The sequence below is a fragment of the Zeus faber genome (genome assembly GCF_960531495.2).
Source record: "Zeus faber genome assembly, chromosome: 1".
In the NCBI taxonomy this organism is placed as follows: Eukaryota; Metazoa; Chordata; class Actinopteri; order Zeiformes; family Zeidae; genus Zeus; species Zeus faber.
Genome location: NC_137193.1, coordinates 21439724 through 21466287, shown reverse-complemented (window position 1 = coordinate 21466287; position 26564 = coordinate 21439724). Strand labels below are relative to the sequence as shown.

At 46.3% G+C, this 26564-nt stretch overlaps 1 protein-coding gene across 1 annotated transcript in view; it reads right to left on the bottom strand.

Moving 5' to 3' along the window:
• Positions 1-2298: 2298 nt before the first annotated feature.
• jarid2b (jumonji and AT-rich interaction domain containing 2b) overlaps positions 2299-26564 on the bottom strand; it is a gene marked incomplete at both ends in the record, with an annotated part of 109396 nt that continues 85130 nt past the window's right edge. The window contains 14 exons of the mRNA XM_079998882.1: positions 2299-2541; positions 2878-2985; positions 3490-3676; positions 4140-4270; positions 4769-4951; positions 5232-5337; positions 5602-5716; positions 5863-5933; positions 6279-6397; positions 8025-8117; positions 11113-11660; positions 13452-14880; positions 22403-22635; positions 25522-25731. Coding sequence (XP_079855008.1) covers positions 2299-2541; positions 2878-2985; positions 3490-3676; positions 4140-4270; positions 4769-4951; positions 5232-5337; positions 5602-5716; positions 5863-5933; positions 6279-6397; positions 8025-8117; positions 11113-11660; positions 13452-14880; positions 22403-22635; positions 25522-25731 — 3776 coding nt within the window. The remainder of the gene's footprint in view (positions 2542-2877; positions 2986-3489; positions 3677-4139; positions 4271-4768; positions 4952-5231; positions 5338-5601; positions 5717-5862; positions 5934-6278; positions 6398-8024; positions 8118-11112; positions 11661-13451; positions 14881-22402; positions 22636-25521; positions 25732-26564) is intronic.

The window sequence follows — 26564 nt, the reverse complement described above, 5'->3', positions numbered from 1 at the left end:
AGCAAGTAGTTTATACTGTAGAAAAAAAAAACTGCAAAGAAAAGAAAATCCTGTCGGAATAAAATATATTGTAAGGCCATAAAAACTTGACAACCACTTTTTTTTATTTATTTTTTTTTATGTTGAAAACACCTGACTTGGTATTTCATTAAATAGTCCTAAAACAGTTCAGTCTTCTGCGAGGGACGACAACCAACAAACTGGATTATAGGATTTTTCTTGACAGTCACCACTGGCAAGCTCAGTGCAACATGAGTAGCTACTACATTTTGTTGAATTTTCAGTAATGAAAATGTAAAAACCCATTTTTTTGTGAACATATCTCTTTTTTTCCCTTTTCTTTAAAAAAGTAAAGCTAAACAAACAAAACTAGTTGGGCGAGGGGGGTTGGGGGGGGCGGGGCCGGTTGCTACTCCATATCTTCTTTCTTAGTGATATAAGCAGCACTTAATTTTTTTTATACACGTTTACCAGAGCAACCCTGTAAGCGTCACACTCACATGGATGAAGAAAGGGTAATGTAAGGCTTTTTCTTCATCGAGCACTCCCCTTCAGAACTTCTCTTTTTCCTTCCTCGCCTTCTTCCTTTAACCCCAGAAAAAGGCTCAAGTATTTAAAGAAATATACAGGATTATGTACAAAAAGAGTTAATGTTTTGTTTATGTCTGTATTTTTCCTGTCTCCAAGAGGAAAAAAAGAAAAAAAAAAAAAAGAAAAGAAAAAGATCACTCCATACATCTGTAAATGGGGAAACAATGCAAAAGCCAATAGAAAACAAAACAGAATACAACAAAAAAACAAAACTTGGGATCGTTCATATTTCACATTTTACATCTTTGACTAGTGGCTCTACTTGAGATAGCACATCAGATAAAAACCAACAAAAAAAAAAAAGTCAAAAATCACAAAATAATTATAATAATATAATATAATAATTAATGTTTACTGATACAGATGAAACAAGAGGACTGGAAGAATGGAATGTTAATACAATTGCACATTTAGAACCAGAAAAGCCAGAAAGCCCTTCCGCCCTGTGGGACGGGGCGCGCCTCAGCCAGCGCTGACCCCAGGATCTTTCTTTTTGTATTTGTTATACAGTAATTCTAACCAACAGCACCAAAAACAAATGGATCTCCTCGCTGTACATCAGGCACAGTTTCCACTCGCTAGCGAAGGAGCGATCCCTTCACACCACTAGGAGGCGACGTCGAGCAGCGTCCGAGCTGCCCCCTCACGTCCGCCAAGAGAAAGAAATATTAACATAATAGAAATAAAACACACAGAAGACTTCTCACAAATCAAAACTAGCCAAAAAACAAAGCTATAAAAAAAACAAAACAAAAAAAAAAGAAATTAAAAATAATAATAAAAACAGAGCCAACCGATCATAAACCAACATTAATCTGTCTTTCAAGTTTTTAAACCTCACAAAGCCAACCCCCCCCCCCCCCCATTACTCTTTCTGCTTTTAAAGTTTGCAGAAGCTGCGTCAAGACAGAAAAAAATAAAAATATTTTTTTTTTGTAAAAAAGGACTTCTCTTCCTCAAAGCGAGGCCAGAGTAAAACTTTGGGTAACTACTTGGTGTCACTTGTATTTTACATTAAATCCGAGACAAAAATGTTGAAATAAAAGAGAAAGAAAGAAAGACCACCGTGTCATTCGTCCTGTGTTCACAGTTACGTGGCGTGTGTGTGTGTGTGTGTGTGTGTGTGTGTGTGTGTGTGTGTGTGTGTGTGTGTGTGTGTGTGTGTGTGTGTGTGTGTGTGTGTGTGTGTGTGTGTGCGTGTGATTGGGGGTGGGGTGGGGAGGCTGGGGAGGTGACCTCCATTACGGTCTCCAGTTCGGGGGCTGGGGGAGGTCTACCTGTGAACTTTACACTTAATGCTAAAATTGGACGCCTTGAGAAGGAAGAAAGGAAAGTACAATTAAAAAAAACACCTGAAAGTAAAGACAAATTCTTCTTTCACGCTAGTGCAAAAAAGACAGACATCTTGCTTTTTGTTTTTCTTAGAAACAAGCTCGTCATACTAAGGGGAGAGGTGAATAAGACGGGATATATCATTTATTTTGGGGTGGGGGGGGGGTCTTAGAAGCTCACAAACATATCTTAAATATGGGTTGTGGGAAGAGGGGACGTGACGATAGTGATTCAGGTGAACGAAAGAGTGCATTGCATGGGTGGAGGAGGGGATGCAGGCCGTGGGCACAGGGTGGTGGTTTTTGTTTTTGGGTGTGTGTGTGTGTGTGTGTGTGTGTGTGTGTGTGTGTGTGTGTGGGGGGGGGTGGTGGGCGTTCAGGACACGGCGGCTGCCTTGGGCATGTGGGTGGAGGACAAGCGAGCCAGGGACACCTCCACGGTGGCACGCTTGCGGGGGCCTCGCTTGGCCGGCGAGGGCTTGACGGGGCCAGGGCAGGGGTTCACGACCCCCCCGACCCCGCCCACACCCCCGACCCCGCCCACGACGCCGCCCACGACCCCGCCGTTCTTCACCAGAGCCCTGCCGCACACCTGGTTCACCAAGTTGTTGATTTGCTCCTGCGTTGGATGGAGAGGTGAGAGAGGTGAGATTCACAAGGCAAAACACTTCATGCTTCAAAGTTATAACACCTTGTGCACCCCAGAGGACAGCACTGTTGCCATGGCAACAAATCAAATCATCTATATTACAATAAGACTATTCAGGTGTCCTTGGGTCCTCTGGAGATCCAGAAAGAAATAAAACAAACTGAGGGCTCCCTCTTCTGGACGGTGACGAAAACTGACCAAATACACATAATGTGTGTGTAAATTCACCCAACTAACCCATCGCCTTGCGACCCACCCACACCCACACCCACACCCACAGGGAGTTAGGAAGGAACAGCCACCCACCTCATCATATCGGTACATCATCTTGAGGCCTCTGCAGGACTTGTGCTTCTCCACGTAGCACAGCGCACACTCCAGACAGAAGACCACGTTGTCTGTTTCCTGGACCACCTGGGTGGGGGCAACATGGTGAGAGAGTTTACCACACAGGCCAAAGGGGGTGTCAAAACATTTGAGCTGCTCTTCCAAAGAAATCTAAAAAAATAGGATAAAATTAAAATGGGACTAATACCTTATGATCCAATACAAACTGAATTCCTTAGGTCTCACACACAGTATATTGTGTGGTGTAAAGATCATGTAGCGTTTTAAGATTCTCAGACAAATAATTTCTGAAGTGTTAGGTTTAACATGGTCTATGATGAAGAACAAAAACAAACACAGATTATTATCATCGATTAATAAAGGAAGATAAAATGTTCATGCTGAACCTGCGACCTCATTATTTTAAACGTAAGACTATTTACTGACATTGAAGCCTAATATTTGTGAAGTTGAAGTCAATGCATCTTAACACCTACTAAGGTCCTGCAGACACCCCTATGCCTCAACTGTGAACCTCGTCACCCCACGCCCAGGCCCCACTGTTCCCAGTTCACGTCCCATCTGCCTCACCATGGACAGGTAGCAGAGGTGCTGGCAGGTCTGGCAGCGTCTCTCAGATGACTCCAGAGCCAGCCACTTGCCACGGGCCTTCTTGCGGCTCTCCCCGGGCCCCAGGCCTCCGTCGTGGATGCCGTAGCGGGCAGAAGAAAGGAGGCCGGCCTTGTAGAGCTCCTGCCGCTGGAGCATCTCTATGTTCCTGTTGGACCATATAGGGAGAAGTCAATAACGGGAGGCACACAAGGACTCCTTGATTTGAGCCGAGGGCAATGGCTGCTCTTGTTAGATAGAACACGAGGACCAGGCCTAGGAGAAGCTGATAACCCATTTGCTTCCGGCAGAATAAATCGGTTCAGTCATTCTTGATTTCACTCCGGGTGAAATCAAAGTGAGCAGCGATCAACACTGAGTCACTTTTCAGAAGAAGCACCTCTGAAGGTCAGTATGTGTTTCAAGCAACACTCTTTTGATCCTACTGCTATTTGGGCTGCTGGTCGGCTGTCCATCATCCAAACTGCTGCTCTCTAGTGGCCGTATGATGTATGAACGTGTGTGTGTGTGTGTGTGTGTGTTCTTTGCTTGGGACACGTGTTGAGTGTATGCCCATGTATGTAGAGTCTATCTTACATGTTTTAATGCCGTCCCCTGTCCCACGTATGTACCTGAGGTCTTTGAGTAGGGCGGAGATGGTGGTGAGGAGAAGGCCGTTGTCTCTTTTTGACTCAGCCGTGGCGATCTGGTACAGCAGCTTCTCCATGGAAAAGGGTTTGGCTATGCGGCGGCATTTCAGGTCCTGTATGGAAAAAAATATGAAGCAGTGGAAAAATATTTCTTCGTTATTGCCAATTTGGGCCACGGAAGGCCTTGTTAAAACAATGGTAGTGGAAAATATGGATATAATTAGGTGAAATGGACCAAAGAGAGACTCAGGCTGGTTGTAGAATCACACTAGATGCTTATTATAAATGTATTTCATTTATATTTAGATTTTTTTATTTTGTGTGATCCACAGCTTCAAATCCAATCCACTGTCCACAGGGGGGCGAACGTGAGACAAAACCAAGCTGTAGCAGCACAAACATTTTTGTAATGCAGGCATGAAAGTCAAAGCGCATAGGCAACAATTCTGAAGATATACAGCTGAAACCTTTTGCTTTTACATCTAACAGGAGTGTTGATATATTTGTTATCCTTGTCAATGGTTGTTGGGGCGGCGGCGGCGCTTGTCATAAGTACAAGTGGGCAGTAAATCTCTGTGGCACTGGCAGATTCGCCCAGTTCGCTTCCTGACCTTGGAGGCTTGGTAGCCCAGGTTCATCCAGTGTGGTGTGGCGAAGTGCACCGTCTCGGACACGCTGTAGCCGCAGCACACCTTGGACACGAAGGCCCCGGGGAAGCAGACCACGAACTGGCCGCTCCGCTGGACCGTGCGGTGAACCTTGATGCCCTCGCGGCACAGCACCTCTGGAGAAATCTGGAGGGCAGTGGGAGGAGAACGGTGAGCAACTCCTTGCTTTCGATGAGGCAATACTTTGAATCCACATCCACACTACATGCTGCTGTACTCCAAGGGTGTGCCAAGCTTTTATTGATGGCAAAGCGTACACAAGATAATAAGGCCACAAAGATCTCTGTTGACATCGTGGACTTCCTGCTCTTTAAAATGAACGCTACCGAACTACACACTTCAAGATGTTGAGCTGAACATGTGGTAAAATAGTCACTCAAAGGTAGAAAGACAAAGACATGTGTACCATGATGTTCTTCTCCAGCATCTCTAGTCCTGGGGTGCCATTGGCCTGAAGCAAAGTGTGGACTACCTTGTCCAGCTTTGCCTTCTCCTCAGCAGGAACCGAATACCTGACACACACACACACACACACACACACACACACACACACACACACACACACACACACACACACACACACACACACACACACACACACACACACACACACACACACACACACACACACACACACACACACACACAAAAACAAACAAAAAATCAGGACATGGATCACCTCTCTAGAGTCAAAAGTGTATTTTGGGGCATCAGTTAGGCAGAGGTGAGTTTTCAAAAAGCTGATTTCATGTGTAAGGTGTGATGTGCGTACTTACCAAATGCAATCAGCACCAGTGTGTAAGTAATCTATGTACGGAAGGCGGTTTTGGTCTCGAGACCAGCATGAGGTAGAAAAGACCATGCCAATATTAAGCCAGGGTATGGTCACCCCTAGGAGAGGAGAGGAGAGGAGAAGACAGGACCATTAATAATAATAACCACAAAAAAAACAGAACTAACAACCAAACAACTGTCAACATAAACAATAAATCGTGCTTCCATTGAGCAGCCCAGGCTTTCTTAGGTATGTGCCTTACCGGGTACAGCACCCAGATGCCTCAGAATGGATCCAGAGTTGTTGGGGAGGACGGTGAGGTTCCATCCATGTCTGAGAAAGAGAAAAATATGATTTTTATTTAAATCTTTATGGTTTGAAACCATAAAGGACCAAATGAGACTGAACTGAGCATGGGGGAATCTTCAACTTTTAACTACACAACTTTTATCATTCATAGTGTTTTTGAAAAGAGCTGATTTTATACACAAATATAACACTGAATCTTTTTTTTCCCTTTGCATTTTAAGTGATTTAAATAACCGACTTATCCAGTGAAAAGTTCAAAAGCGCTTTTGAGATGTTATAGTTTTGTTTTCTGACCCTACCAACGACTACAGATTCACAAGCAAGTATAAATATTTGCTTAATAAGTACTATAAGTTCGGGACTTCTTACTTAGAGAACGGCTCAGATTTTCCCATGGGGAAACCACTGCCATGCGTACTGGTGTCCACCTTCCCATAATGCACTGCGACATGGCAGTCCCTCAGCTCCACGATCCTCCAGTACTCTTGCTGCAAGAAGACAATGAGTAAAAGGCAACATGAAACACGAGGCAGAATAAGGTTTCACTTCGCATGCTAAATTCCCACACACAACATTGAAGGCCCAGTTATTAGTGATCTTTTTTTCTATTTTTTAAGTTAATATGGACCTTCATCAGGATGAGGTAGTTCATGGAAACCCACCTGATTATCTAGTTACTTTTAATTATTTGAACAATACATAATCTTAATTAATATAATGTGGTTCTTTATTTGACCCTGTTCAGATGAGGCACTACAATGCTAAAAGCCAATAAACGCAGGTGTGAACACATCTGGAGGTGGATTATAGCACTGGGTGTTAGTATCCTTTACATTTGGTCTCATAATTCAGTTCAAAGTCAATACAACAACTCATATTTGTCATTTTCACATATAGCGATCAGCCACAACATTAAAACCACCACTAATAACCATTAATATTGTGTACGTCCCCCTTGTGCCACCAACACAAGTCTGATCCGTTGAGGCATGGACTCCACAAGACCTCTGAAGGTGTCCTGTGGTATCTGGCACAAGACGTTAGCAGCACATCCTTTAAGTCCTGTAAGGTGCGAGGTGGGGCACCCATGGATCGGACTTGTTGTTCCAGCACATCCCACAGGCACTCGATCAGACCCTAAACCCGGCCATCCACATGATGCAGAAGAAAAGATGATTCATCAAACCAGGCCACCTTCTTCCACTGCTCCATGGTCCAGTTCTGACGCTAGTGTGCTCATTTTAGGCACTATCAGCAGTGGACAGGGGTCAACATGGGCACCCTGACCGGTCTGCGGCTACGCAGCCCCATACGCAGCAAGCTGTGATGCACTTTGTGTTCTGACACCTTTCTATCATAGCAGCATAAACTTTTTCAATAATTTGTGCTTAATAGCTCTTCTGTGGGATTGGACCAGACGGGCTAGACTTCACTCCCCACGCACATCAATGAGCCTTGGGTGCTCATGACCCTGTTGCAGGTTCACAGGTTGTCCTTCCTTGGACCACTTTTGGAAGATACTAACCACTGCGTACCCGGAACACCCCACAAGACCTGCCGTTTTGGATGCTCTGACCCAGTCGTCTAGCAGTCACAATTTGTCCCTTGTCAAAGTTGCTCAGATCCTTACGCTCGCCCATTTTTCCTGCTTCCAACACATCAACTTCAAGAAGTGACTGTTCACTTGCTGCCTGATATATACCACCTCTTGACAGGTGCCATTGTAACTAGATGAGCAATGTTATTCACTTCATTTGTCACTGGTTTTAATGTTGCGCCTGATGGGTGTATATTTGTCTATTCGTCTATAAATAGAATTTATTTGAGATTCCAGCAGAGCCCCCTAACCCCCTCCAGAAAGAGGACAAGGCTAGAGCCAAGGTGGCAGCAATACCAAAGAAACTCCAACATCCCATTACATTGGTTTTGGCTTAGAGGAAAGCCAAAACCAACAGTGCAGTTATTTGTATATTGAGCAGGAAAACGAAATAGGATCCTAATTGGTCACTTGAGAGGCGTTTTGGGGGGGCGTGTTGATGCCAGGTGGGACGGCATCAGTCAGGATCTGATTTGGACAGAATCTGGACACGAGATGGCTCTGGAACTGGAACTCACCTCCACTTCGGCAGCGCCCGGCTCCTTGCTAAAGCACATGGTCATGGTGTTGCGCGCTATCCTGAAGAAGTTGGTCAGAGACACCGATTTCCCCTGCAATTGGAGGGACAACACAACAAATAAACCAGCTGATAGGAGCTACGAAATCAGTTGAAGCGTTTTCAAAAACACGGAAAAGCACAGCGATTGTAATCTGAGACAGAAAAAAGTGCCGGAGATACGCCAGGGATAAGGCATCAATAAATCTTCGACTGGAGAAATATGGCTGGACTCTGGCTGAACCTCACATGCACGCAAGCCTGTGTGCATCTCAGCATGTTGGGGTGTCATGTGTCAAAAATTCCACACATATGCATTTGGTTGTGTGTGTGTGTATGTGGATGTGTGTGTGCGTGCATGCACGGGGACGTGTTTAGGCGGTTATGCTGCGAGCGCTCTATGTATGTCTCTATATCACTTCACCTCTGCGCGTATGCCATAACTCTCCGACACGATTCCCCTGGACTTGAACCCTTCTTCCAGGACCCCTCTTACAAGAGGGAAGAAGCTTTGAAGGCGCCATTGATCTGCCTGCCCTGGATTTTGGGATTCTCCTCTGAAGGATGGACCCCTCCCACCTATTCCTCACAGTGACCCGGGGGTGTTATGTGCTGCATGTGGCCAAAGTTAGACCGTGAAATGGCAATTAGGTGTTTTCAGGGTGTCTGCGGTTATCAGAGAGATACATCTAGTACTGTTAAGGACCTATTTTAAAAAAAAAAAGATTTTAAGGCTTTGATTAGACATAAGTTAAGACTTTGCAGGTAAGTACTATATATTTGGTACAGGGTAGGTACAGGGCATGGAGTACAGGGAGTAAGTATCAGGCAGAAATAAGGTCAAAAGGTTATGAACTAGATAATTCTACAAAATGTTATCTTGAGGTAGGTGCAGGAATCATTAGGTCAGATAGATAGATAGTAAGCTGAAGAGATTAGGAACTGGATTTTTCTTTTTTCACAGAACTTCAGATATTTTAGGATTCAGGACTTTAGGATTATAAATAGATAAATTTAACGTGAGCTGGGTTCTTCTAGGTAAGTTTCAAGTTAAGTATGAAGGTTAGGTGGTAGGGTTAGGGTTTTAAAACAGATATCAAAAATGTTGACTGATGCAGAAGAGCTTTACTCATATAGACAAAAGGAAATACATCAATCAAGATTTATGTGAAGGCTAAGACCTCAAATTCAAATTCAATGTTATTTAATGACTTATAAGGCCCAATAACACTTAAAAGCCTGCAGACACCTTATATTATTTTCCATTTTCCCAGTTAACTATTGTATATGAAGTTCAGACAGTGCAGTGACTTATACTAGGTGTAGAAGTACCGTTTACTACCTACATACAGTCAAATTTTTAACACTAGTAGTAGTAATTTAACACTAGTAGTCGTAAAAGTCATAATCGCTAAGAAAAGGCTTTTGCAAACACTCAGCAGCTGTAGATATTATCCTATTATTCTCCCCTGATGTCATTAAATCCTTGTTTATCCCTGGCTATGAACATATACTTTGCTCCTATTGAGTAAACATATTGTGTGTAATCACCGGGTGCGTTGCATTGACATTTCACTGCATTTGTGTATGAAAGTATGTATATGTATAAGATGAATAAACCTCTTGAATCTTAAAATGTAAAATATATCCACTGCCCAGAGATATGATTTGATGGCAATAAAATGCATAGAAATCTGATGTGAGGAGAATAAAGGTTAGTCAGTGACAGCCATTCACCTGCCATGTCCTTCAGCAGGCTGTGGACAATGTCAGTATTCTTCATTGAGATGTTGTAGTACGGGGATTCTCGTTACTATGGAAAATAAACAGGTGAGGGGAGGGGGAAGGGGGTTCTGTGTGTCTGTCTGTGTTAGTCATGAAGACGCTAAAGTAGTACAGTACAAAAAAAAGCACTGTTTAATTGCATGCATGCGAAAATCTGACCCCGGTTCAGATTGTCCAGTGGGGGAGGGTTGTGGAGCCCAGTGGATCGGAAAGAGAGGACAGATGTTTGGGGAGGAGTCAAGGAGAGGATTAAGGTGAAAGAGGTTGGTTGGGGAGGTGGCAGTGGCGGTGGGGAAGGGGGGAGTGTGCTGATAGATCGTTGGGCTGGAGGAGTGGGAGGGAAGATGGGTAAAACATAACTGAAAAAGAACACAGACATGTTGGGACATGGACGAAGACTGAGGCTGATGGTTTTGGGGGAAGTGCAGTGCTGAGCCCAGGGCTGCTTACGAGCTCTTTTTCTTAAGGTTGTGCACTGACCTACATTTCAGAGACAGAATCAACACAGCTGCCAGCACACTGGGAATGTGCACAACACACCTAATGTGCGCACACGCACGCACACGCACACACACACACACACCCTTCCCAGACAGCTATACAAAGATGTTAAACACAAAACAATTCACCATTCTCCTGGAATTACCTCACAAGCACAACTCACCTTCACACTATGGCGGAACAAGCACAGACAGAAGGCATTGGGTTTTTTTTAAGTTTCGTTCGACAGAAGCAGCGAGACAAAATTAAACTCAGTTTTATTGTACACACTGCTTCCTAGAGCGGTTAGCGCCATGATCCTGAACCCTACAAGCCCTTTCTAGCACTTGGTTTAGCGCTTGGTTTTTCTATGATTTGAGGTCCATCTTTCAACACTTAAAAGAAGGAGCAGCAAATTCTCTCCGAAGTGTATACTAACCAAGGTGAAGGTGAAGCCACTTCACACATCTTTGGTAATAACAAGGTTCTCAATTTAGAGTGCAGAGACTGTTCAGATTCCTCTCTTAGCTGACACTGACTGTCTTAAGCCCATTGGTACTGAGGACCTAGATAATAGGAATGCGGAAGGTGAAAAGTGGATTTGGAGCATAAAAATGATGACTACAGAAGCCAACCAAAGCCAGGTGGATGATACCAGAATAATAAACATCGCCATTTGTCTTAATCATGTCAGGAGAAGGTTAGATTGAGTTGTATGTTATATTATCGAAAAACCTCTACATGAAACAGGCAGTGGATAAAGTAAGAGTTGAATCCCTCCTCACCTTGTAAATACACTTGTGCTGGTCGCTGAGAACACCTCTGTCATCCTCTTCCTCCTCATCCTCCCCGTGCTGCCTGTCCTCCTTGTCTTGTTTTTCCTGAGCGAAGAGCCGACGTCGGCCCGCTTTGACCTGAGCCTCCAGCTCCTTCAGACGGTGACACACCCCGTTGGTGCGGTGGTGGCCTGCCGCCCCTCCAACCACCCCGCCCGCCACCAGCCCGTTCTTGGGCTCGTAGCGTGGCAGTGCCAGGGCGCTGGGTGCCGAGGAGTCCGAGTGGCCCTCCAGCGGGCCGCGGCGTGACTCCAGGTTCCTCTTCTCCTGTAGCACCTCAGCCTGTAGGCCCAGGCGCTCCTCAGCGGCCAGTGAATCGTAGGAAAGCAGGAATTGCAGGTAGGCCTCCTGCAGCTTGGCCAGGCGGTCCTGCGCAGACTTGGGGATGTGCAACAGGTCCGCCAGCTTGGTCCACTTCTTTAGGTCCATCACCTGCTGCATGCCGCCCATGTCGTTGATGAGTTGGAAGAAGCGAGCCAGGTCCACCTCGCAGCCTCCTGCACAGAGCGAGTGCAAGAGACACAAGCCAAGGGTTACATACAGCTTACACAGTGGGGAAAATAGTAGATTACAAAAATAGGGAAAAACCAGCGAAGTACCAATGTGAAGCTTATTACTTTGAGGCAAACGCCCAGGATGTCTGGTTCGGGTAATACAAGTCTTACTCTTCAAAGAGAGTCAGGAAGTCCTCGAAAAATACCCATGGTTTAAAATCAACCGCTGAGATCCACTGGAGCTTCATGTTGTGGAAAAAAATCTGTAATGATATCAGATGAGGAGGGCGCCCATCTGCACCTGTTCCCCGACAGATTGTGCCAGCTACCAACAAACAGATGCGATTTGGTGACTCAAGAGTCCTCTGTCCTAGTTCATTTGACTTGGAGTGGCCAATTAGGCAATTACTTATTAGAAATCATCTGATACCTCAAAATGAAGGACCGCATAGAATTGTATAAGGGAGATTGTTTGGGAGAGGAGTGTTGTGGCTGGCAGGAGCCCCTGGACTAATGCTCCCTCTGGGAAAAAGTAATGGCTTCTCAATGCTGGCTGTGTTCACACTGGTAAAACCTACCAACACTTATTTAATCTGTATCAAAAAGCCACACACACGCACGCACGCATGCACACACACACGCACATGTATGCAAGACAAAAACAATTACATTCCACCAATATTTAACACACATACACACACACCTAGGCAATTTCACACACAAGCGTGCATAACACACACACACAGGTCTGGTCTGAAGTGAAGCTCTTTAAATGCTCATAAAGAGGTGACTGTGCTGTGAGAAATGAAAGGTGACAGGGCAATCTGGGGAAATATTGTTTGCCTGGCCCTTTGGGCACGGGCAGCTGCTCACTCCACATTGTTATTGGCATCTATAAACGGGGGGTAGAGCAGGTGACGTGCCGCTGGACCTTTTGCAGGGCCACTGACCCCCACACGGATTACAATCTCTCTTCTTTTGGCTGCTTTCATAGCTTGGCAAAAAAAATCCAAACCCCAAAAATGCAATTAAATACAGGGGGAACCCTGAGGGCAGGCAATGGTTCCTTTGTTAACGTGCATGGAGGGGAAAGAGGGCATACGCAAATCACTGCTGAGAGCCAGGATGGATATCAAAGCTACCAGTTTTCTAATCTATGATCTAATATGATATGCAAATGTTATAATAATCTGCCAGAGAGTATCCTATGACATTATTTGACTGCATTCTTAAAGGTTTAGTAGAACATAAAATAACAGCCGGACCGTGAAGAAAAACAATAGAGCATTCTCCCACAGCAAGGCCGCTCGTAGTCTTCTTTACACCTATAAAGTCTCCAGCACAAATTGGGTCTACGCCTCGGGTTTTACAAAGTGGTTTTGAGATATCAAACTTCAACCCATTTGTCTCCTTCTTCTCCCGACTTTGAGACCTTGAGGGGGAACTAAAGCTCGAAAAGACAAATTACCACAAGTGTGGAGAGTGATGAGGGCGAGGGTCTGGCTTAGGATGGGGTTAATGGATTTAAATCGTGTCTGGAAGAGGGATTTATCTATGCTTAAAATATGTATTAAAATATAATAGAAGATGCTATATTTATTATGTGGCTCATTAAATTCAGTTCAATCAACGAGGGAAGGAGTTATTTTAAAAGTTCTATGAAACATTCACAGATGAGCATGTTGGACCTTTGTTGCTACTGAAATGCAGTTGCAAATTCTAAGCTGACTCGACCATACTTCTATCCTCGCCTGCTGTCTGAGATTTGACTTTATGAAGCGTTTGCTGGCTTACCAATGACAGGGGGCTCGTCCATGGTAATGCCCTGAGATTTGAGGTGCTTGCGGATGCAGGCCAGTCGCTGTACGTTGGGGCCCCAGCGCCGGCCCAGCTTGTGGATGCGCTGGACCTGTGTTACAAAGCGCATCTCCTCGCTCAGCTTGCACTCCGGCCGCCAGTCGGACGGAGGCACAACGCGGCAGAGGCCGGCCGCCTCAGCGCGCTCCCGGACCGCGTCCAGGTAAACCAGGGGGTCCTGGAACTCCCGAGGTGCCGGGCGGAAAACGGGGGCCTCGCCCAGCGCTGGCCAGCCGTCGGGCCAGCTTCGTTGGCGCTCCCGCTCCTGCTCGCGCTCCTGCTGACGCGCCATCTCCTTCTCGTGCTCCCACTCCGTGTCGCGGTCTGTGGAGCGCGGCGCTGCTGGTTTGGGCTGGCTGGGGCTGCAGATGGAGGAGGTAGGTAGGGAGCTGGCGGCAGTGGAGGAGGCGGGGGGATGCTGCGGGTCTGAGGTAGAGCTGGCACCACTGGAGTTCTGCTGGGGCTTCTGGCCCACTGACGGAGAGGAGGACGAAGAGGAGGAGGTGGAGGAGCTGCGACTGTGAGACCTGCTCTGCTGCTGCTGTGCTTGTCGGATCAACATCAGCTTGCCGGCCGATGCGCGCTTGGGTCGCTGGTTGACAGGCTCCACGCTGGCTGCTGGTGTAGGAGGAGACGGACTTTGCTGGGGAGCGGGTGCTGCACGCGGAGGAGTTGCAGGCGGAGCTGGTTCTGACATGTGTCCATTAGCCACTGCAGCGGCAGTTTGGGTGACAGCTTTCTCCTGATTGGCCGCCTTCTTGCTGCTGCTGCGCGTCTCCAAAGGCGAGGGCTGGAGCTTGGCCTTCTTGGCCTCAGTGAAGAGGGGCTTGGCCTTCTGCTCGCACCCCCCTGTCTGCACAGAACTAAGAACCACCTCCAGACGCCTCTTGGAGTTGCGCAGCCCTTCTCGGCCCGGGCACTCCCCCTGACCCTGGTCCTCCTTGGTCGGGCCGTTGTGCCGCTGCCCGTTCAGCCTGCCGTTAATGCGAGGGCCGGCAGGCATCTTGTGCAGCCCATTGGATAGTAGCACCTGTTTGCGGGTTTTTGCATTGTTGTAGTAGGCTGGCGCCACTGCTTTTCCTGAGTTGGCCAGCCCGTTGCTGGCTGCTGGCTGGCTGTGCTGATTGTGATTGTTCGCTGACGATGGTGTTGTGGTGGCGCTGTTGCTGCTGTGTTTGTTGCTGCTGAGTTTGGTTTTCTTGCCCAGTTCTCTCTGTTTGGCTTTGGTGTATGTGACGTGGCCCTTGGACACGGTGGCTGTGTACTTCTTCACAGTTTTGGACGGCAGTCGGAAGTCACGGTTCTTTTTGGCACCCTCAGCGGCATGTGCCGAGCCCATCCGTGTCGGTCCGTTCAATTTAGAGGCCTGTGCGAAAGGAAGACAGAAAATGTTGAAAGGTCGGATGGGTGGATGAGAGAATTCAGGGAAAATAGTTCACTTTAAGTTCATGTGGTGTTTTGATGAAAGCCAGAACACATGATAGAATCACTGGAAAGGTTAATTAGAGGTTGATTCATGTACATATGGCCAAGTTGGAAACGGCACCATACGTTACAACATTAAAACAAATTGTCGAAATATGTGCGGGTATGCCCTCACGCATCAGCCTTTTCCCCACAAGATTAGAGAAGCAGAGCTGACCGGGCAGCAAAGTATTTGGCGGCTCAGACCAAAGCCATTTGAAGAGTCCTGCACCTTTCATTACAGACCCTAAAACTATCTAGATTACTATACTTCAACAAGCCTTTGTAACTCTGCTGCGACCACGTTCAAGGCAGAGGTTTAGAAAGGAATACATGGAATATGTGTAAACCAAAATACAGCCACACTGTAACATAAACAACAGTGACAGAAAGGGAAAAATAAAAAGGGTGGTGAGGCATGCTGACAGGAGGCGTCTTCCATGGTTTTTTCGAAGCAGATGGCTGGACAGTATGAGGTAGGACTTTGGGTTATGGGGCTGGAAATAAAATCCCATACAGGCACATAAAAAAGGCTTTTTATTTGGTCTGGGGCCCCTTTAGCTCTTTAATTCGCTCTATAATACCATGAATAAAAGGCCTGTATTTCCCACTGTGTGGGGGGGGGTTTCAAATCAAGTTTAAGTTAATATCTATACATTAGCCTGCATGGTTATTTACCTGTATGTGTGCCTGAGAAACAAACAGAGAATGTATAATATGTGGAATGCATGTATGTTTCATGCCTTTGTGAAAGTGGCCAAAAATAAAAAATACTAATATTGTGTGTGTATATGTCTGCTGTTTGAGGCCCACAGCTGTAGATCAGAGTCTTGGTGGAGTGGTGTCTGGTTCCACGGCTGGCGGACTACAGCTGTGGGAACCTGCGATCAACTAAACCAGTGGAAGAAACAGTCACTCTGTTTTATTAAGTTTAAAACAAATGTGTGTCAGGCTACTTTGTTGTCTGCCTTCTTTTACTTTGTACCTTGTACTACTTTGTACTACCTCCCGTTTGTTATCCTTCACCGGCCTATCTATCTATCTACCTATTACCCATCTCCAATTCACTCACTCAACACTGAAATAAAATATCACATTCAGCATCGTCTTCCTTTTCAATTTCCCTCCCTGTTGCTTCAATATTTCTTCACTTCTTCTATCTTCCCTATCTCACCTCACTCCTTATTTCCACAACCACCTGCCTCTCGAGGAATATCCACTTCTCTTTCTTCTTTTTCCTTCCTTTCTTCTTTCCACATTGTTTTCATGGCCCACTTTTTGCACTGCTGTGTGACTCTCGCCACCCCCCTGGCTGTCTTCCACTACTATATTCCCTCAATGTCTGTAAAGTGATATTGAGACTAGCTCAGTAAAATATGTGGCCAAAAGTGTGCTTGGTGGAATTACAGTGTGACTGTGACTGGTGTGTGATTGTGACTGGTGTGTGTGTGTGTGTGTGTGTGTGTGTGTGTGTGTGTGTGTGTGTGTGTGTGTGTGTGTTGTAAAACTTAATAGTGTCTGGAGACCTTGTGAAGCTACAGATAAGTATTTGGTTACAATAGGCCGAACGGGTTGAGCTGAAGGGCACGTCACTCTGGTGGTACGAAACATAAAGGGCCCCATTCCCCTCGTGTCACCTCCATTCTTTTACACTCCCAATATATCCTCTAATAGCGCTAATCTGATGTGGAAATGACCCACCCCCCGGCCACAGCACACATTACTTTCCATCACACACAGAAAGACTACTACCAGAACTCTCCGGAAACACTTCTGCCGTGTGTGTGCCTCCGTCTGGCTGAGCTGGAAGTGGAGCGTAGCGGGGGGGTTTGGAGATGGAGGGCGGTAAACGCGGGTGGGGTGGTGGTGGGGGCAGGTGCCGGGGGGGTTATCAATCACGACCAAGGCGCCGCGGGAGGGAGGGAGGCGACAGCAGGCCCATTGACAGCTCGGCCTTTGAAGGGGCTCTCGTGTCATGATGCGCGCGTGCGTGTGTGCATGTGTGTGTGCGCGTGCGTGTGTGTGCGTGCGTGTGTGTGTGTGTGCGCGGGCGCAGCCCTGTAAGCACGCGCGGGAGCTCATGTTGTATTTTGTTTGTCTCAGGTGGCAGGGTATGGGGGGGACACAAAGAGCTAGGCCATTAAAAGATAAGGGGGAGTGAAACCCAACCCAACCCATCAATTGTGCCGCCCCCTCCCGACAACTTTAAAAAAAAAAAAAAAAAGCTCTGGGAGATTGAAGAGAGGAGAGCGGTGGAGAAAGGAGTGTATTGGAAATTAAAAGACAGAGGAAGCATCGACTGTATGATGCGTGGTGGATGGATTGAAAGATTGATGGACAGAGACGACCAGGCTACAAGCTAAAAAGACTCCTCTCGCTCCTCTCGGCTCGTCCACCGGAATACATGCGAGCCGAGCGCGGTGGAATAAGTGTCAATCATTGCTCGAGATCAATGAATAACTTAATTGCCCCAAATGGGAAGATAGTTGCACAGTCGAGATTAAAAGCAAGATATACCCAGCATGCACCATGAGGATGCAAATATCAGGCGCTGAGTAGTGACTCTGTAGGAGTATGCAAATGTCCAAGCAGGAGTAACCAAAACATCCATCCTTTGTTTGATTTAAGCAAAATGAGAGAAGGATTCAGTTCTGTTAAGCTTCACTTTAAGAGTTCTCTTACAAAGAAAATCTCGAGGACAGGAGGTCAAATAGCAACAGACATGGGGTGGAATGTAAAAGAGGGCACGGAGGATGGAGGCAAGATGATGAACAAGCACTTCACCAGCGAGCAGCTATCTTTGTCCAGTCAGTTTGCTGACCAAGCTGCTGAGGTGAGAGACAAGCCGCCCTGTCTCTCTGCCGCCACAAGGGGGCTCCACCAGCCAGCTCTCCATAGGGGGGCTGTGAGAGTGAGCCCCCTACCTCTCTGTTTCTCTCTCTCCCTGTCATTGTTTGTTCTTCGAGAAGAAAATAATGGCAAATGGTGAGAGAAAGAGCCAAAGAAAGAAAAGTTAAATGTAGTATTGCTCCAGATAACAGTGCCCGGCAGAAAGAACATGAACACAAACAAAGATAATGAGAAGAACAAGAAAAAAAAAAAAAACAAAGCCAAAATAAACGACACACACACACACACACACACACACACACACACACACACACACACACACACACACACACACACACACACACACACACACACACACACACACACACACACACACACACACACACACACACACCAGGAGCCTCTTCTGGAGTGAATTTTGGTCGCCCGTGAACAGAGAAGGGGGAGGGAGGGAGGGAAGAGGGGAGGGCCTAGATGACATCATGTGTTGCTATAGCCCAGCTGGGGCTGGGCAGGAAGATTTTGAACAGGCAACATCTGCAGCGGAGAGTGCACCAAATCCAAAGAGACGAATGGAGAAGCTGAAGGAGGTAAAGGCAGAGGGGAAGTTGGAGGGGAAGTTTGTGCACAGGTGCAAAGGGGAGGGTGCATACATTTGATCTAACATGCACGAAGGAACGGTGTGTGGAGATGAGCTTCAGTGCAAAATGTACCTCTGAATTATTTACTTCTGCAGATATTGTGACTTAACTTAAGCACACACACACACACTCGGTATATACACACATATACTGTATACATATGAATATATACACACATATACAGTACATATACATTGCATATATATATATACATACACATTATACATTGCACACACACACACACACACACACACACACACACACACACACACACACACACACACACACACACACACACACACACACACACACACACACACACACACACACACACACACACACACACACACACACACGGCTGCCATGCTCCAGCATGATGCAGCACCGCCACAGGCTAGTTGACTTTTAATCAGAGTGGACGTTGAGGAGAAAGGTCACCAGACCCCTGCGCTAAAAACACTGGGTACTGCGCTAAAACCCAACGGAGGGAAAGGGAAGTCTGGACTTTTGCATTTGCCCAGTTGATGTACAACAGGAGAGGCAGACAGTAGATTGACAGGGTGAAGTGGTTCAGGGGCGTTATAGTTGGGGGGATTGTTTTGTTTCTGCTTGGGAACTTTGGAAAGCAAGAGAAGAAAGAAGAAGAAGAAGAAACAGTCTTTATTCATCACACAACACACCACACTACAACACATGCCTGCACACACACACACACACACACACACACACACACACACACACACACACACACACATGCACATGCTTTGATGGTGGCCGGTGAAATGGATTCTCTGCTTTTGACCCATCCTGGCTTGTCCTTCCTCCGGGGGCACAGCCAGGAGCAGTGGGCAGCATACGTGGACGCGCCCGGGGACCAGGTGATAAGTGTCCATCGCTGGTCAGACGATGATTTTTTTTTTAGTGGGGGTCCTTACTGACGTGAGGTGAGGTGGAGGAAACCCCATGTGAGCACGGGGAGAACATGCAAACTCCACACAGAAAGGCTCCTATTTGGGAGATAACCCGCCGGAGCACGGTGCCAACAGCGCCCCAGGCGGGAATCGAACCCAGGACCTTCTTGCTGTGAGGCAGCAGTGCAATGCACTGCGCCCCCGTGCCACCGTGCCAGAATGGAATAAGGATGTTTTGAAGGAGGTTTTGAGTCTTTGAAATAACAAGTCTTAGACCATTTTTACACCAAAATTAGCATGTATATGCAGGGCTTTTTAAACGTGGGTAAACTCGCTAAAAATAGGCAATTGACTACGTTACCATCGCCAGTAGACAAGTATGCCTTTCTTTTTTTTTTTCCCTGGTGTGTCACATTGGATGTCACGAATACGCTGGAAAAGGGCCACATCATGCTTCTTGTGTGTGTGTTGGGAAATGTTGTGAAAAAAAAACAGTTGCATGGAGTATCCACGCATACACCATCAGCGGCTGATGCGTGGGCCTGGTCTTTCAGCAGCAGGAAGCGGAGAGGCTTCTCCGCTTCAGAGGCGAGCTTAGGGCGGCGCTAGGGTGGCTCGGGGGCCGGCGGGGAGCATGGGGGGTCGGGGGGGTCCTCACACTCAAAAAATGTCATGGTCCCACATGCGGGAAAAAAAGTCAATCACCTCTGATTTTGGAATCTAAATTTGATATGAAATGATCAAATGATCCATGGATATTCCTGTCTATTTACTATACAAAAATGAATTGTAGTATTTTTAGACAATATTTGGGGTACACATGTTTACCAGGTAAATACAGTATTTGTGTAAATAAAGTTTATATGTTATTGAAGAGAACTGAATGAGATATAATAATGATTTTACCATAACCCTTTGCGCACACACACAAACCCTGGAATGTTTAATCGCTACTTTGTCACTTCAAACTTATCTATGGTTTAACCTGTGAGAATTTTGTGTGTGTGTGTATATCAACCATAATCAGGTAAAACACACAACACACACAAAACTATTGAGGCGATTTGAAGGAAGCTAAGAAAACAAATGAAAGCTCCAGTTTTATCCAAACTATTGAAGCCACGTTGTCTAAGGCAAGATAAGCTGAGCAAAGACAAAGGGGGAGAGATGGAAGAAGGCGAGAGAAAGGTGAGCTAGTTAGTGTTTGTGTGTGTGTGTGTGTGTGTGTGTGTGTGTGTGTGTGTGTGTGCGCGCGCCCAGAACAAAGGCCGCGTAAGCGCGTGTGAGTAAGGGAGGACGTTGTGTTGGCAGGCGGTCGCTCTCATTAAGATTCACGGTCGCTTTAATTAGACAGTTCAGGCCACTCAAAAGCTGAAGCACAGGCCCAGGTCTGCATCAGCAGCACATTAGCACAACAACAACAACAACAACGCTGGACAGGAGAGAGAGAGAGAGAGAGTCCGCTGGGACATCGGCTTTTGATTAGCTAATGTAATTGTCGAACGCTAGTTTTCCAAGTTGAGCCAACTTTCCCCCTCCTCCCTCCCTCCCTCCCTCCCCCCAAACCCTCCATCTCCTCATCTGCTTTCGTGTTCCGGGGTTCCTTGAAACCCGCCGAGTGCTGTGGAGAACGCAGCAGACTCACAGCGCCGCTCGCCAGCACTTCTAAATATAGCTGCAGCCACGCCGAGGCCGAAACACAATCATTACTCCATCGGAGACAATGGCGGAGAGGGGGAGGAGGAGAATAAAAAAAAAATTAAAAAAAGGAGGTGAGAGAGGAGGGAATGAATGAGGGGAAGAGAGGACGGGAGATAAGATGGTGGGGTGGGGTGGGGGGGAGAATCGTCAGGAGAAAACACTAAAAGCCGAGAAGAAAGTGGAGATGAAAAGTGGGACGAGGCAGAGAGAGAGAGATGGAGAAGGGAGCGGAGGAACGAAGGAAGGATTCCAGAGAGAGAGAGAGAGAGAGAGGGAGAGAGCGAGAGGGAACAGAAAGCCAAAAGACGCTCGCCCAAAGCTTTCAAATGTTAAAGTGGAATCCTCTGGCGTGGCTTCTGTCAGAGCGGGGGCGGGTCGGGTCCCAGGTTTCAACAGTTAGTTCTGCTTCGCCCACAAAAGGGGGGAACCTTCAAAGAGCCGGATGGAGGCGTAACCACGCCCCTTGATGATCTCCCATCATCAGACGCCGCCAGAGCTAGAACGGTCGGCGGTTTTGGTCCGACCTCGAGAAATCAATACGATCGTTTCTAAACACTCCTTCAGTCGTTTCGTCTGACCTCTTCCACCTCCCGCACTCCCCCGTCCTCAATGGTAGAAAGTCAACACAGTACTTTGTTACTACACACGAGTACAATTTTGGAGACTTTCGACTTTTACTCTACTATATTTAAAAGCAAATAAAATATCTACACTACATTTCTAACACAGAAAAGCTACAAAAAAAATAGGATTTATATGAATATGTATATATTTGAATTATAGACTGTCATATCAGGACACTGAATATCCTGTGTGGGGAAAAAATTGATATTTTTCAGAATTTAAAGTATTTCTGAGTATATAAAGTGTAAAAGTATATTTCTACCCATTTGTACTTTTTGGTGAGTATACTTGAACTCTTATTTATTTATTGGTAACTCTTATTTACTTCATGTACCAATTTAAAGTAAACTAAGTATACTAGTCATTATAATGGTGTAAGTGTGTTATTGTTTGTCAAAAGTAACTAAATGAAAAAAATACAGTAAACTAAGTACAACGTCTATGAATACATGTGAATAGATAAAAAGCATACTAAATATACAAATTATACTTATAGATAACACACTTAAGTATAATTTTTGTTCAGTGAGTACTTCAATAAGTACTCACTGAACTCACTATACTTTAGGCACAAACAAGAGCAAGTACTTGTAGAAATATAGAAATTTCAATGTGGTATTTCCATTTCAGCTGGAGTTATTTGGTATCAGGGTGTCATTGAATAAAAAGCTCTGAGTAGTTTCTTCCTTGGTCCTACCTGCTTCCGTAGCTCCTCGGCGGCCCTCCTGGCCTGCAGCCCGTTGGCACTGGCCAGGGCCTGCTGCTCCCTGGCGAGCTCTCGAGCCTCCGCCCGCTCGCTGCGCTCCCTCAGGAGTGGTGGGGGTGGTGGCGGAGGGGTCGGCAGCGGCAGGGCCAGCGACTCCCGGCCATGGGCCACTGCCTTGGGACGAGGGCTCTCCCTGGTCCCCGACTTACTGTGGCCATTGAACACTGAGGAAGGGAAAGATAGAAAGTCACTCTGCTGTAAGATGAACAGATTATTTAGCAGAGGACGACAAGTAGGGTTGGGTAGTTGGGCATCATCTCACTATTAGATTCAAACAGATATCAATGACACAAAACAAAATCAGTCTTATACAGAATTTAAACATTTCAATGAATTTGTGACTGTAAGTTATGCATCCCTTTTCCGCTTACATTTAAAGACCATGAAAGTATCGCTATTACAATTTTCTAAGAAAAATCAGAAATGCCAATGATAGAATTTAATAGGAATATCGAATTTTGGAACACAGCGCTTCAAAAAATATTAAATAAAAAATAATAAACAATGGCAAATATATTTGGCATGGGCCTATAATTAAAACAATGTTTTGTATCTAAAATAATGCTAAATTGGCTCCAGCTGCATCTCCATTGCCCTTTCAGAATCAGCCATGGTTGTGCTGATCATTGGTCAACTTTATCACCAGGCTAAAACCAAAATAGAGAAAGAGCCTAGTTTTTTTCTGCGCTGTAGGTCTGTGTTGGCAGCGCTAGGAGACGAGCATTAAAGTTAAACCTGGACCGCCCGATCCACATTGTTGCAGAGTGCACATGAGGGATATGCAAAACGTGCCCAGCCTGCACAGAGCTCCTCTGTAGCCCAGCTCCTCTCCCGTGTGGCCGCATGACACAGGGTTATATATTAAGCTTAAGCAAACACAAGGAGATACTGTGGAAAGTTCCCATCGGGTAGGCGGGCTAGGTATACATTTCTTTCCTAAGCTTTGTGCTTTTCCAGGCTACCGTGGACGTACGATACGCCAACGTCAACATAAGGACATTTGTCCTTCAATGGCCCCCTGTAGTGCAAAACAGATTCAAAAACCATGTCGCGAAACCGTTGCAGCGGAGCGCAGAGGCTGAGTAAATATTGGCCAGACAGACTTTTGGCTAACGTATAGCCTCCAATCAGTAAAATATGCGTGATTTACAGTGTATATGAAAACCTTTTTATCCGGCGTGTCAATGTGGGATAGGGACGTGTATTTGTAGCGAATATGGACAGATTCCCTCCGCGGGATTGAAGCTAAACATGCTGAAACACACGCATTCACTGGCTCTCGCTTTAATGGGGCTCAACTTGGAGTTTTACTGCGTCTTAATAGGAACAGGCATGGCTCTATTGGGAAGAAAACACAAGGGGTCGAATTTTTTCACATATGCAAAAACGCACACAAGCCCGTCGTAGACGTTAGGAAAGGTTACATAAGGTTCCGCGAGAAAGACTTCTTAAATGGCTTTGTGTGGACTTCTGACAGCCCCCGGGTGAGTGAAAAACAGGACTTGAATCCTGTCATTTTGAGATGCGAAAAAAGCAAGAAAGAAAGCCAGTAAAAGTTGTTTAATTTAGCTGTGTCAACATGGCAAATGGCCAAGCTCCAAAGAGAGGGGTAGCAGATGAATGGCCTACAATGTCAAGTCTCTCTCTCTCTCTCTCTCTCTCTCTCTCTCTCTCTCTCTCTCTCTCTCTCTCTCTCTCTCTCTCTCTCTCTCTCTCTCTCTCTCTCTCTCTCTCTCTCCTTAACAAACCTCACCTCTCACCTGTTTCCTTCACCTCTTATCGTTCTACTGCTGCAGGAGAGCAGCACGTGGGACACCACCACCAACCCAATCCTAGTGCAGAAGGCAGCGAGTGTGTGTTTAGGTGTGTCCGTGATATGTCCAGAGTGTGTGTGTGTGCGCGTGTTTCTAAACAGTACTTAGCTTCCTAATCTCTACTGTCCTCGTAAAAACATAAATAGCTGATTCCTCTGAGCACGCACACACACACATATATACACACCCACACACTCAAGATTCACTACACACCAAGCTCCATGGATGCGAGTGTGTCTGTCGTGCGTTGTATGTCACAACATACTCCAGGGATCGACTCAGGGAAACTCTTTTTTTTCCCCTCTCTATCCCTTTTCATCCCTCCAGTTTCTCACCAGCTCTCTCTCTATCTGTCTCTCTTTATCTCCTCCTCCACATTCCACTGTGCTGAACGTCAGAGAAAAAGAGCTGAACAAAGCGTTCACCTTCTGAACTTTTCCATCGCTGGATTTACGCAGCATAGGGGAGAACCAGGAAGAGGGAGAGAGAGAGAGAGAGAGGGAGAGAGAGAGAAAGAGAGAGAGATACTCTCATGGGGGTGGTGGAGGGGGCTGTGCTAGTCCGGAAGGATTGGATGTCACTGATGGAGGGGAGGGAAGAGAGAGAGGTAGAGGTATGTGTGTGATGACGGGAGAGAGACAGACGAACGGACTGAAAGGAGGAACAAAAGAGGCATGTTGCACGTGTGTGTGTGCGTGCGCGTGTGTGTGTGTGTGTGTGTGTTGCGAGTGGTAATCTTTCTGAGGACTGTAATCCAAGTTAAAGGGCGACACTGTGGCTTCAAGCCTTTGAATCATGGAGATTACAGAGGTAAACCACTATGGTGGGTGTGTAGAGGAGTGTATGCATGCATGTCATTTCCTCTGTGTTCTGTGTTAGGAGTGTGTGTGTGTGTGTGTGTGTGTGTGTGTGTGTGTGTGTGTGTGTGTGTGTGTGTGTGTGTGTGTGTGTGTGTGTCAGGGGGCCCAGGCCGGCTGTTGCGGTGCGTGCATAAACACCTTGTTAAGGCTTGAAAAACTAGCTGTTAATTGGGGTGGAAGAGAGTCGATGAGCTGTGCAGCTATCCCATGTGACTTCTCCCTGTCTCGGCAATAAAAATAAAAAAAGGAAAAGAAGCGCGCTCTCCCTCTCATCCTCTCTCCCTGGTTTTTCATGAGGGAATGTGTGTGTGTGTGATATTCAAATGATAAAAATGATTGTTTATGATTCCCGTAGATGTAGAGACGGAATCCATACCGTGCCCGTTGAGGGGCTGCCGGACGGGGGGCTTGCCCTTCCGGGGGGTGGAGTTGCAGGAGGAGGAGTGGGCTGAGCCGTGGCCATGCCCGCTGTGACCGTGGGTGTGCACGCCTCCTCCGCTCCGCACCTCCTCGTCGTTCCCCTCCAGATCCTCCTCGTCCTGAGAGCTCCCGAAGTAGGCCATGTTGCTGGGCAGGGCGGAGGAACCTGGGGGGGAGAGGGGAAATGGAAGAGAAAGAAAGAGAGATTGATGTTTGAAATTGATTCATAGGACCTGACATTATAAACTAGGAATGACAACAAGGCCACTTAAAATACAACACATCAATCCTCATTTATATGATATGAGTGAAAGATAAATGGGAAAAAAAAAAAAAATTCCAAAACAAACTGGTGGATTCTAGAATGAAAATCCTAATTTTGAAGCCAAAGGATGTTTGTAAAGCATTTTTAAAACAGAGGAACTATTGTTGCAAGCACATGCAGACATGCACAACAGATTCCATAAAAGCACCAAAACTCTTACACCGGCATCAAGGTGTTATTTTGGAGTTCTTACAAGAGCTAAAATCTTTAATTGTAGATTATTTAGGGAGGAGTGTAGCATTATGTAGCATTTAAACTCCAAGTTCTCACTCACACACACACACACACACACACACACACACACACACACACACACACACACACACACACACACACACACACACACACACACACACACACACACACACACACACACACACACACACACACACACACACACACACACACGGCTGTAAAGCTCAGAGCTGTGTTAATAAACCTCATAATGTTTTGCTCATGAATCAGTGTGCAAACAGCTGGCTCGGTCACACACATGCAGGAATAAAAAGCGAGGTGTTCTGACGGAAGATGGGCAGCAGCAACTGGCACAGACGTGTTTGGGTTGAAACCTGAAACTGTATATGCAGCACCCAGTGGTAAATCAGAGGAGATTTTTCCATATTCTGAAACACGCTGATCCCTGCCTGTCATGAAACGTATCATTTCTGCTGCCG